Below are 14,060 nucleotides of genomic sequence, written 5' to 3'. Positions count from 1 at the left end.
TCATTTCAATGCACTTGAGACCTAAGGGACAGCATTAAATAGCCCTGACTACACTTCATCTATCCTTTGCTTTTTAGATGAGTGAACTCATACAGACCCTGCAAGGCAGCGATCATTTAATACTCCGAACACTGGTGAAAGAACATGAATCTTGAAAGCTCTGCACCTTATCTTTAGTTAAACCAGCATTTTATCTGCTACTAGCACAGATTATTTCCAAATGTTCATGCAAGACTGAGTTTTGGGGAGGGAGAGGACTCAGATCTAGTAGTGAAACTAAGCAAACCTGTTCATTTTTATCTGGAAGCGAAAGGCTCATTTTTACATCAGCCTTCATTCTTCGCAGCAAGTAGGGGTTTATGGTGTCCCGTAACACACAGGCACATTTGTACGCAGTTTTTACCTGAAAAAAGGAAGAAAAGGCACAAGTTGTATTTTGATTCTTGATATTAATTTTAGCAACTAGCAAAATTACATAATTAACAAGAGGAAAATCCTAATAAAATTAGATAGCTTATTTTACATGGATCTACAGTTACATGTTCAACACGAGTTGCAATAAAATTCATGTTACCAACAATAAAATTGAGTAAGGCTTCCTCAGATACCCCAGATTTGTCTTTAAAAGAGATGAAAAGTAAGATATTTAATTTAGAAACCAAAGAAAGAAGTGAGTATAAATCGGTACAAAACCAAAATCCTCATGAAAAAGTAGCTAATGCATATACTGAAGATCAAAAAAGAAGCCTGCAGCAGTGGTGGTTACTGGACAATAAGTGAAGATTAGTGCTCACTTGAGACTTCAAAAAAAAGGGTACAAGAAAATCCCCATGATCACAGAAACTAAAGGTCACTCCAGCCCTAAAGGGAGCATATGGTTCTATAATGGGTAATGGATGTGTGAGATAGGTATTAACTGTACATAATGGCTAAAAATACCTTAATTTGTCTTGAAGCAAAGCAAACAGCAGAATAAATTATTGATATTAAAAAAACAATTCAAAAGCCAACTCAGTAATTTACTAATATTTATATAAGAGAAGTACTTGAACTTGAAAAGAAAACTTTAGCAACGCATGCAAAACATTACAAACAGTAGTTAAAAGGATACAAGTTTATTAGCATTTATACAAAACTTAGTCTGCAGATTATGATGCAGACAATTTGTCATCTAATTAGAAATCAATACAACAGCCTGCCATCAATACTGAGAACCACAACTACAAAGACTAATAGAGACTTATTTAAATAATAATTTCCCAGATAATTTTTTGCTTTCAAAATTAGTTTATCTACTTCCAGACTTCCAACACCTAATTTAGCTTTTTAAAATAAAAACTGTTTTCAGTTTAGATTTAAGGATTCCTCTTATTGCATAATTTGCCAAAGCTTGATAGCAAACAGGGAAGTTCTATTTAAATACATCAAAATGCAGGATCAGTAGCCTCCCACCCCAGTTTGTTTATCTTTACTTCATATCAAAGAATACTTCTAATGACTTAAACTTTAGGGCTTTTGACAAGAAAACCTTGTATACAAGCTGCACTCCTGTATAAATGAAACAGTCTCAGTTGAATGGTTTTTTTACACAACCAGCAGTAAAACACTCACACACAACTCTTTCTTGGGTTAGTGTCTAGAACATACAGCATTAAGTACATTTAGAAGTCAGTTTAGAAACAACAGTAAGAGTTGGAAGAGTTTCCTTCAAGCAAAATGCTATTTTGGATGCATTTACCTGGACAGGAGAGGCATTGCAATATCCTCCCATGGTTATTGGGACAGAAAACTGCTCCATGAACACAGGTAGTGTTCCCAGTTTTCCTGGGAATATAAAGTCAAAAAGGGACCAGAGCTCCTTTAGGTTATTTTGCATAGGGGAGCCAGACAAGATGATTCGATGGGGTGTGCGGAACTATTAAAAAACCACAAAAGAAAGTTATTTTCATGGCTCATGGTGTATCCTGCCTCCTGCCTCAGAGGATATTCAATTTCACCACCAATAAATTCTTGTGTCAAAATATGTGACCTCACACTCATAAAAAGTACAGGTTTCTGCAATACACTGTTCATGTACTGTTAGCAGAAAATTCACACCAGCAATCTGACATTTATCCCTACTGGTAAATTACTGTGCAATTTAAAATTTCTAATTTTTTTTCCTCCACAATACTTCTGTAAATTTACCCATGTAAATTCATTAAAAATGTTAAGTAAGTTAAATAGTCAAATACAGACCATTGTGATTTATGTTTTTATTCTTTATTAATGATCAAACATATATTTTTATGATAGGCTATTAGATACTGGAACCTCCCTCCAGAGCACTTAAATTTATTTTTTATAAAGTACCTGCTTGCATGCAAGTGTGACTGCAGCATTTGGATTTCGGATTTTGTGACCCTCATCCAGAATGACATAATGCCAATCATACGTGTGGATGTTGTCCTGCATCAGTCGAATGTACGAGTAAGACGTAATTAAAATTCCATGGCAGGAAGCGATTTCATGAATTAATTTCACCTAAAAGCAAAAGGTGCACGTTGTCAGTGAGGCAGAATTCTCAGACCTCCTGAACTACACACACAGAGATTTGCTATCCAAGGTACATAGAAAAAGTATTCTAAAAGCAGATCTATAATTTACTTTGCAAAGAAAGTAAGTATAGGCAAGATTTTGATTATATGATTCTTAGCTCCTCTGTCAAAGAATGAAGCACTTGAATACTGTGTTATAGCAAATCAGAATTTGAATGAAAACCTGGTCAGAAAGAAACAGTGGTTTTTATTTTTAATTTTTTACAGGCAATGTCTGAAAAAACAAACATTGGATTTGTTTCAGGTAACTGGTCTCTTCAAGTTCTCCTATATTCACTTCACAAACCCAGCTTTGCGTACTGCAAGCAAGATTAAGAATGTTAGAGGAAAATTAAACAAATGCAATACTGAAAAACAAACACAAAAATCTATTTGTTTAATCCTAAATTCTGTGTAACCATTCTCATTAATAGGATTAATATAGTTGCTATCAGTCTTCAAATTTTGTGCTTCTCTTGTAAGCTTTAACCTTTCCCCAAGTTTTAACTAGCCTTTATAGCTGCAAGTTATGTAGGGCAGGAACAGTCTATGTCACTTTTGACAGTGTTCAGGACTCATCTTTATTGCATTGATCCTCCACATATAAATCTAGAAGACTCAAACAGCAGATGATGAGACAGGAAAACAAGAAAGTACAATCACCACCACATTTGCTAAAGGAAAGACAAACCCCTTATTACCAGAAGTATCTTTAAGAAAAAAAACCACCCACAAAAAAACAATTAGAAAAACCAAACAAAAGGGAAAAACCTGTGTCAAAAACTCAGATGGTGTCAATATCCATGATCTTTTATTGTAAAATTACTTGCTCACACGTACCTGAAGATTCAAAAAACTCTTTTAACTGTTCAAGAATATCTGCTTTCTGATTATCATCAACACATTATTTAATGCTGATATCATGAGTCTCAAAAGAATAAGTAATCTTTAGAATAATTTGTATTTCAGACAGAGTAGGATTTCTCTGCAGGTGTGGACATCTAAAGCTTAGTTCTACCTGGTATATTATCCACAGTCTGCAACTTTTCTTGAGTCTCAGCAATGGTCTATCATAGAATATTGTAGACACCTCTACCCAAACACTTAAGACAAATCATCTCGGGTGATTTAAAATTAAAAGCTTGTAAAATATGTAACCTCTCCTAATTTTTGCAATTAAAAGGGTATGTCTGCAATTAGCCTGACTTACAGAATGCTACACTCTTGTCATTAAAAGATGTTTTGTGAAAGTGCTGCTGTTATTATGGAGGCTCAAGAGACCAATCCCTCCTAGAGGGCAAACAGTGGACTGGTAGAAAACAACAGCCATAAATCACGCTGTCAGGTAGCAGAGAGAACAGAAGTGAAACACAGGCACATGAAGGCCATTCACTGTAAACACACCACAGCAGAATCCTAGTCAGGATTTACTGAACCTGTAATTAATTAAAGTTTCCTTCAAGCTAAATTTTTAATAAACAAGGATTTGTGCTGACAATGAAGAAATACAACAACACAATTTTATCAACTCACACTACAACACTTACTAAGTCTCATTTTACTGCATTGAGTACTTTTTCAAGGTTGCCTTCACTTTAGGTGCAGTTCTTGGAATAATTTAAAATATTTTAAAACATGCTAACAGATCTAATATTGGATACAAACTCTTGAGGGAGTGGTATTTCATAATTTATGCTATTTTATAATGTATTCTTTAGTCTAGAGTTCTTGTTTCGTTAGATTAAGGTACATCTAACTTAATTTTATTTTTTCTCTGGAAATACACTTCAGTGAAATATTTCAGGTCATGCACTGTTAACACTAAATTAAAAACAGTCTGCTTGAGAGAGGCAAATCCTACTAATGCCAAAAGATTGGCACAGATAGATACACAGCAGTTACCTAATTTTGAAATGCTGCACTCTGGCCTTTATCTGATTGATGCTAATGAATAGAGGAACATGTGAGTAAATTGAGTAATTATGAACTTGCATTTTTGTTCAGCACAGTACTTCAGGCCTTTACAATTCAGGGACAGTATTTTCTCCCAGCCTTGGGTGATAAGATGATGGTGTTGCCTTGTCTTCACTGGACCACGTAAGATGTACAAAGACTGGATGATTTCTGGCAAGCACCAATTCTTAAGGCTAAAAGATTTATGATTTATTCTAAGGACATACTCCAAGCAAATACTTTTTTCCTGTTGGTACCTCACTGTACCTTTAAGTTTGCTTCTGAAGGTACAAAACCAGGACCACTGTTTGGACTGATGCTTAATAAGGTTTATCTTTTTTGGGATAAAGCAGTCTTTAAAAAAATATTTAAGAGGACCTCAATTCTGAACACTTACATATTATGTATTAAACATGGTCATTTTCTTGGACAGAAGTGTGTACGTTAAGACTAAACTTAAAGAAATAGACTAGTGATAACTACAAAATTCACTAAACATTCAGATACCTTTGAGGCAAGCGTGAAGTCAGAGATAGTATCTAGTCACTCATACAACCATATATCATCTATGAATCAAAAGTGCATTCTTCAGCAGGCTTATCACTATCTCATAACCAACCATTAGGCCTGGGGATCCATAAATTCAACATATAAAACCTCTTTATTATTTCCCTGCCCCAACAAAAAAATCTAAATGGCACCATGAAGAGGCTTCAAAAGAACACATTATAATGTTTAATAATGTAAAAGTTGCAATAAAAAGAGCTAAAGCACTTAGTACATATTTAACAAGAATGCTACTTCTTGGAGTACAATACTAATTTTATCTGAGTTTGGTCCTTAACTCAGAAATAGAGCCTTTGGCTAAAATACAGGTTCCATATGAAATCATGCCAGTAACTGTAACCTCCAAAATTTATTTTCTTCACATGTAGATTATGTACTCTACTGTGAGGCTAGAAAGTCTAAAATTTTCCATGTGTAAAGTCATCTTCAAGTAGATGGTTTCACAGCTGCAAGCATCATGAACTGACAACTACTTTTTAGGGCTGAATTGTGTGTCCTGCATTTGAGGAGAATAAGGGAATGCAAAGTTACACATTTACAAATGGTATGTGACTAACATCAGAAAGAATTGTTAACCTCGGTGATACCGAGGTTAACCGATTTTTAATCAAAGATTAAAAAATTAAAAGTTCAGCCTTGAACTTAAAAAATACAGCCTCCTGCCATATGTGAGATGTTGAACAAGATAACCAAAGTTCATGTTGCCTCTTACATTCTATGATTTACAAATGCTCATGTGCCAACAGAAGTTTTAAAACACCAGGACAAGCTCTTTGCTTGTCAGAAGCAAAGAAGGCTTTTTTCCCAACACTATCAAAGTTTTTTCTCCTTACCTTCTGTTCTATACCATAAATAGAACAGCACTTGTGATACACTACATTAGATTTAGTTCTTTGTTTTCTCTCATGCTTAGAGGTCTCAGAGCACTCAGTGTTTACAGATCAGATTTGAGTGTAAACCACAGTAGGAGCTTAACAGCGTAAGACTGCACTGCAGGACACATTTAGCCACAAATGCCATACCTTGCTCAAACTGAAAGCTGACTTCACAGGGGAAGACTATCATTTAGATGTGGTTCCACCTACTGCTCAAACTTAAGCACATTTATCATCATAGAAGAGCTAAATAATCTGTAATCAAAATTAATAATAATAATAATAATAATAATAATAATAATAATAATAATAATAAAAAGAGCAAGTTTTACATTTCATCTGAATGCTTTAAACAAGCTCAAAACTTGCTACTGTGTCTTCCTTTCATCATCTAAAGTAGCAATCTGCCTTCCTTTGTAGATAGCTGAAGGCCTTTAAATTAGTCATAGTCCGAGGGGTGAAACTGGAAATTTACACTTCCCTCTTTTACTGTCAGAATTTTCTATCATTGTTATTTTAGAAAAGGAGTAACACAGTCTCTCTTTGGAAGCTTCACATATGCTAAAAACCACACGAATATTATAGCAGCGAGATGTCTCAGTGACTAAGCTGAAATGGGCTGACAAGGTTTGCAGCCAATCTGTTGCTCACAATTCAGGATGCTATTTCATACTATTATTGTGAAAATCCTGTAACTGCTTGCAAAGAAAACCAAAATGGACTGGTAAAAAGGGAAAAATCAGTGAGCTTTTCACTTACCACATTGGTCAAAGTCCATTTGTAACAATAAAGAAGTGTCACTAACTGAACAGATGTGGGAAGTGTTGCCTAGAATCAATTTATGATGAAACAATCAGAACAGATGTCTTCCCCACTCTTCACTGTCAAGTGAAATACTTCTGTGGGCAACTCTGAAGAACTGGGAAACAGGCTCTTGCATCAATGCTTGTGTATCTTAGAAGGTACACCAGAAAATGCCTATTCATAAAGGCATATAATTTCACCAATGTTGAAAGATTTAGTATTTCCTAAGATATCAGGATTCCTGACAATGTTATGGTAAAAATTATGTACATCCATCTCACCTAAAATATCAACTTAAATTTTATCAAGTGAAACTTCAGCTGTTGTCCGTTTCTGCTATGAAATACTGTCTTGCCTTATGGGACATCTATCATTGCTTAACCCTTTTTCTCCAAAATTCTAATTCAATAGTTTTACAATTATTCTTTGCTCCTTAGAAATCACCTGCTCCTCTTTCATAGACCTGTAGAGACTCTTTCACAGACCTGCAGAGAACAAGCTGCATGCTGCCTTTTACCACAACCTGCTGGCCAACCACTACATGATAAGGTAGTCCTCAAAATCCATTAGTATCTTCGCTGTCTGATGTCCAGTTTAGTCTGGAGAACAATTATGTTCCTCCACTGGTTCAGAAAATTGTAACCTCTTCAGAGGTTGAAATGACCTTTCTCACTCCAAAGCTGGTAACAAAGTTCAGTTCCCCAATCCTCTCCTGGAGCTGTCCAGCACAAAAATCTTCTCATTTACTTTGTGATAAACTGTGATACACTAATAGAACAGGTGAATCCTGGTTAATTCCCAACAGGCCTCTGCAACACTGAGACCACAGGTGAACAGGGAGCTGGCTTTTAGCCATGTAAATTTAATCTCAAAAAATTTATGCAGTCTAACCACTACTTTGATATTCTTTAACTTACTTATTCTTTTATGTATTATGCCAGAGCATAAGGGCTGGATGGTCCCTGGATGAATATTACAAAGTTAAGATATGTAAAAGTGGTCTTCTGTAATGCCATAGGTTATCAGCAGATGGAATTGCTGTTAAGATCAGATCAGCACTAAAGTATTCATAGAAAGAATGTATATTGAAAATAAATCCTAGGCAGGAGTAAATCACCCATCCTGTATTTTATGATATATTTTCAGTGTACAAGTGTTACTTATGCTAATTTGTGGCAAACTTTTATTGCAGGTAAAAGGGGAACTAGAATGGGAAAGATGGGTTAGCTTGCTCTTCTCTGATTAAGAGGCATCTAGGAAAAAAATGTGCATGAGGTTAAGACCTTATCAGCAGTGACACTTGTTTAAAGCATTTTTGCAGCTCTTAGAAGATGAGGCATTAGGTTCAGTTCTCTAAATCTGCTTGAAAGTGCTAACATCTTTAAGTTGTTGAATATGCATTTGAAGGACAACAATGAAATCTTGAAAACCTGACTATTCCTGAAGATGGAAAAATTTGAGTCAGTCTGTCAAGTCCATTAATTAACCAATAGCCCAAAATAAGCATGCATGATTTAATTTAGGAAGACATGCAACCATGTTATTGAGGTCAACAGACTTTTAGGGCTTGAAAACACACCAAGTTAATTGAACAACAGGAAGCTATTAGCACATTAGAGTGTGCTACTCCTTTTTTGCCATGTACTGTAACTACATCAATTACTTCAGAATACGTTTAATCAAGTGCAATTAAGCACCATATAATCTTAATGTTATTACAAGAAATTCAATAAATATTTAAAGAGAAATTTTAAAATGCTTTGCTGAATCCTAAAAATCCATTTAAGCATCTGAAATATAAGGCTAGGGGAGAATAAAAATCTAAGTTTTCCTTGTTTTGTTCCTGCAAGGTACCAAAGTTTGAAACTTCAGACAAGTCAGACTTTCCAGCTTAAGAAACAGACAGAGAACATGCATATGAAGAGACTGACACAGAAAACTGAAACACAGAAAGGGCTCTGCTTGAAACAATGAAAACTAATGAAGTAACTCTGTCATTAAAGAAAATGAGACTAAGTGATATCAACTGACAGCAACCAACTGCAGAGAAATTGCCCATGCACGCAAACCACATTTGTGGTGATCTGTTTACCCACTGCTTTTCTGATCCCATATTGTTCCCCCACTTTCCCCTGCCCCTAGTCCTGGCCACTCCCTCGGGCTCTCCCTACTGGTTCCTGTACCCCAACTCTGCCCATGTACCAGCCCTGAGCCCCTGAGAAAACCCCCCTGCGCCCGGATCACGAGGTCTCTCTGCCTCTGGGGGTGCTGGGACAAGATGTAACCATTAAAGGTCCCTGATGGAGAGCCCCTTCTCGCCTCTTTCACCATCACTGGTTGCAAGGCTGATGGCTGCTGGAGCAAGAGCGCGGAGCCATCGGAAAAGGACTACGGGAGGGCGAAATGCTCGCTCTGCCCTAAGCAGCCCTGCTGAGCTCTCAGGGAAAGCTGCAGCTTGCTAAACCAGACCTAGCACTACAACACACATTAAATATCACATCAATGACATAGTGATGCACAGAAATGCAAGAAGAGAATTCACAAGTGCTACAAGCATTTAACTGGTGTACAAGCAGTCCCATCACAAACTCCTAGCATGGACTAGAGCACAAGGAAAGCTCAAGCAAGAAACCTGTTACTATGCTTAATTTGTTCAGGCAATACAAGTCTTTATCATAACATACGTGCATTCCATGTCATCCCCCTTTTAGTCCAGTTTACTACGAAATCTACACAAGACAATGAACATTTTGTTCTTTTAAGACATTCAGAGAAAGGGCACAAGCTCTTTCCTACACAGAAGCATTAAGCAACAGGGGATTTTTTTTTTTTGCTAGTAACAAGAAAAAAAAAAGAAGCCTCTGGAATTACAAAATGGATGTCAATCATTACCTTACTCTTTGTATAAGAACCAGTTTCATGGAGCACAGCGACTCTAAATGGAGGCCACCAAGTGTGGAATTCTTTTACCCACTGATGCAACACAGTAGCTGGACAAACAATCACTGTTGGACCCAATCCCTGGTACCTAAAATAGAGTATTCAATAAAAAAACCCTTAATGTGAAATAAATAATCTGTATTAAGTGGCTCATTAAAATACACACATATTAAAATGACATATTTAACAGCTGAAGTGGAATATGAGAGCTATGGAAATTAATTGGCAATTTGTTTTCCTGGAAGTCTGTTTTTTAAAGGAAGATGAAGAGGGTACTGCTAAAAGATTCTACCCATTGACCAGTTAATGGATGCATCTATCAAGATAAACAGGAATAGAAAAGCTCCAAACAATATGGCATAAGGGAACTTCCTCCTGTGATATTACAAATCACGTTTTAGTGACTGCTGTTTCTACAGGCAAAAAGAAATCATTAACAAGCAATTATTTTATTACTTCTATTATACAGAATGTGTAGCTAGAGTCTCACAAATGGACTTATACACAGGTGTTCTGCTTCATGTTGGTAATATACTCTACTCTCATCACCATAGTTTATACATAAGAGAAGGATTCTAAAGTGGCAGACTATATTATCCATGGAAGTTGAGATCTGAGCTTGGCTCAAACTGTCTCATAAGTTTCTTATTCATAATTATATTATTGTTTCTGAGAATTACTAAAGAAGTCTGAAACAAAGTCTTTCTGTATATTAAGTTGAGAGCTGCTCTTAAGGTTATGAAGGGAAAAATCTTTTGCACACTAGCCAAATAAAAAATACTGCTGCCACAAATACATATCAACAATCATGTAAGAAATATATTAACTAGTGGTTACTAGCAGTTACTTTTCAAATATATTTGCTCTTTAAAAAAATGGAACAAAATGACTTTGCAAACAAAGGCAATAGCTTCAGTTTTCATACACTGACCTGTGTCTGTCTATGTACTATCCAAGTGGTAATAAATAAACAATGCAGAAGTTCACAGTATACATTCAAGATCACATACTGATAGCAATAAAAGATTTCTCACACACCAGCAACACCCCACTTTAAAAAAACAACAAACCCCTTAATGCCTTCAGAAACTGCTGACATGAAGAAATAATATTCTTTATTAAAAGCTTATACATATACAACAACCTGGATGTTGCTTATTATAAAATACTAGAACACAACCTTACATGGTCTAATTAAAAAACTCCCAGCAATCCAAAGGGAAATAAGAACTTGGAGAGTAGCTTCAACTATGCTACGAATCCAAATAACCCTGCTACTGCTCTTAAAAATACCTACAGCAAGAAAGCCAACCTTCCCAGAACATACTAGTTTCTCACTCCTCGTGGGTAGTAACAAAATACCACTGTTTATTCCCCTGGTCTGTATCACACAAGCTCACATGCAGGGTTTATCCAGATTTTTTTTCCCCCTCAGCTTACACAAAGAGTTTACACCTCCTTGAATCAATTTTCAGAAAATCCACTCTCCCTCCACTTGGCTGTGTGAAAACTCTTCTGTGTCTAGTCTGACTCTAACCACTTTGCACTAGCCAACATTTTATTATTCTCTTGAGACCTTTTATTTATTTATATAAAAGAGTCATCTAGTTTCTTCCAGTCTGAGCTGTTTCACAAAACTAAACAAATCATATACTTCTGCTTGCCACACTTAGGAGGCATCCTTCATTCTTCTAATCACTGCAACACTGCAAGACTCGCTCTGCTGCCCATTCAATTTATATTTGCTTTCCTTGAACAAAGGTGGCACTAAAAAATTCAAAACTAAAGCCTTACTAGTGTCTTGTACAAAGACAATGCTGTCCTATTCTTACTCCAAATATATTGCCATATTGTATTCTGTCCTTTTTTCACAGACACATTGTACTGATAGCTTATGGTCAATATCACGTATGATCAATATATCCAAATCTCTTTCTTCTGTTGCTTCTAGTTTATAAAGCCCAAACTCACAAGCATCCTTTATTTGTTGTTATTTAATTGGATGCAATTAGAATTGCACATAAGATCTATTCCTGCAACTTGCTACCAAGAAAAAGGAAGCTGTATTTATACATATTTATAATCTTTAAATACACAAAAAATTAGTGGAGGAAAACATGTTTCATTATAACCAAATATTGCCAAGGACTGGCAAATCATGTTTTCAAGCTGAAACAATAACTAAATCCTAGCAAAAATAAGAGACCAGGGCAGCAAGAGCCATATATGTTTTCTGGGGCAATGGATTTTTATTTACCTAAGCACCATGGAAATTAATCTCTGCCACTCAAAGTAGAGATTGAGCTGTTTATGTTTATGTCTCAGTATCCTGAAGAGCACAGATGGGTAAATAATCGGTGTATAAACTTTCTGTCAGTTTCTCATCTGATGTCTCAAATAAATGAAGCCAAGCCTGTAGTGAAAAGGTTTTTGTTACACACCAAGGTAACGAGGCCCAAGCTAGTCTGGAAGACACATAGAGTGGGCAACACAACTTTGTCCACTCTTAGTGCTGGCTTTGCAGCAGGGGCTGCCCAGAAAGCCTCCTGCCTATCAGACCGCACCCTTTCAAGTAGAAACAAGTTAACCAGTACTACTGGCTACCAGGATTACTGCCTTCTCAGTCCAGGGGAGGATAACACTCGACTAGGGAAGATCAAGTAGTTTAGACTGTCTGCCTTACAGCACACAAGCAAAATCAGAGCAAACTTCACCAATATATTAAACCTTGTTTCCTCCCATGGAATCACTACCATGATGGACTCAATGACACGCACCAGCCAAAACAAGAAATTCAACACATTATCTTCCATGCAAAAAGAACACTGCAACTTAGGTGGGCAAATTGATTTTGGCCTTTTCAAAGTTTTACTGTAGTTTCACACTATTTAAAAGCGTCAAGAGACGTCTCTGAAGGATTTCCATCAACTCACTGGCCTCCCAAGTGGGGTAGGGAATATAAAATAATCTGGACAGTAGCATCCTTTACCAGGCAGCCATATTAAAGTAAATCAACTGGCCTGAGTGATGAAGGACCTGTGGGTTTTTTTTATATTAAGGCTTTATTAAGAAGCAACTGGAGAAAAAACAGGAATATTTTCTCTTTAAAGCATTATTTTACAATCCATGTACAAGCTGAACATAATTTAAACATACCTCTATATAGAGGTAATTATTTTTGTTTGGGACAGTACTATGATAGTTGCTAAGTTTCATGTAGCTATTTACATCAGGTATACAGGCCAACAGAAGTAAAAAAATCAAGTACTATTCATGCGTGCATTTGCAAATCCGAGGACACAAACAAGTGTCTTGCCAGTAATTTCACCTATGAAAAAGAAATTTTAAAGCATTGTTCAGTAACAAAAAAACATAAAATATCTTGTAAGAAAGGCCAGTCACAGTAGCGTATGTTTTGAAAAGCAACAACAGAAAACCAAAAACTGATGGAAATTCTGCTGTATAACTTATTGGTTTTACTCTTACTACTAATTTTTGGCATGGATAATTCCCTGCCCATCAGAAACTCTAACTTTCACTGCAAATCAGCTTGCTACTTCCTGTAAAATATTTACCTGGTGGCTTGCCAGAACAAATATTTTAATGTAAAATTTAATAAATGGAACTAAAGGTATTACATCTAATTTAAAATTCCATATTGTGTAAACTACTGATATTAATGTAATTGAGTTTGTAAACAATCCATTTGTGGAAGGTAACCTTAGACACTGTATTGACCCAAAATATCTAGCGTGGCTCATCTGCAAAATGAAGCATCAATGCCTGGAATTCATTAAAAGTGTTACATGTTTAATTTTTCCTGCCCTACAGCTCCATTGTCTCGTAAAATTTTTCCTTTGATGTCCCCCACTAAAAGAATTAAAGGAATATTGTAATTGAAATGTCATTAATAATTCACAGGACCCTCCTCCACCAGTAATACATCTGATGAAATATTAATTGAGCTCCACAGACTGACAGTCTGCAGAGAAGCACTTGCCTGTAATTTGAACCACGAGTCCTCATATTGCTGTAGCTCAGACCTGCCAAGAAGGCAATTATCTGAATGGTCTTGCCCAATCCCATCTCATCTCCCAGAATTCCTCCTGCCTGCTGGCAGTGCAATTCCCAAAGCCACCTAACACCTGTCTGCTGGTACCTAAAACAAGGAAAAAGAAGATGGCAAATGTTTGATAATACAGATCATAACAGAAAGTACTCATGAATTAATCATTTGGCAAGGTTCTTATACCAGTTACAGTAACATGCTGGATGTGTGTTTTACATGAGTGCTGTATTTACTAGGTCATACATTTTTGATGCATTCAGACATTACATGTGACTT

At 36.1% G+C, this 14,060-nt stretch overlaps 1 protein-coding gene across 3 annotated transcripts in view; it reads right to left on the bottom strand.

Moving 5' to 3' along the window:
• ERCC6 (ERCC excision repair 6, chromatin remodeling factor) overlaps positions 1 to 14,060 on the bottom strand; it is a 45,206-nt gene that overhangs the window by 11,430 nt on the left and 19,716 nt on the right. For all 3 annotated transcript variants that reach the window (XM_039553985.1, XM_010410997.4, XM_019293902.2), the window contains 5 exons: positions 13,716 to 13,874; positions 9,668 to 9,803; positions 2,353 to 2,523; positions 1,739 to 1,915; positions 287 to 403 (listed from right to left, as the gene is read on the bottom strand). In XM_039553985.1, coding sequence (XP_039409919.1) covers positions 287 to 403; positions 1,739 to 1,915; positions 2,353 to 2,523; positions 9,668 to 9,803; positions 13,716 to 13,874 — 760 coding nt within the window. The remainder of the gene's footprint in view (positions 1 to 286; positions 404 to 1,738; positions 1,916 to 2,352; positions 2,524 to 9,667; positions 9,804 to 13,715; positions 13,875 to 14,060) is intronic.

This window comes from Corvus cornix, chromosome 6, assembly GCF_000738735.6.
Source record: "Corvus cornix cornix isolate S_Up_H32 chromosome 6, ASM73873v5, whole genome shotgun sequence".
Taxonomy (NCBI): Eukaryota; Metazoa; Chordata; class Aves; order Passeriformes; family Corvidae; genus Corvus; species Corvus cornix.
Note: the sequence above shows the minus strand (reverse complement) of the source record. Positions and strands in the feature narration are given on the sequence as shown.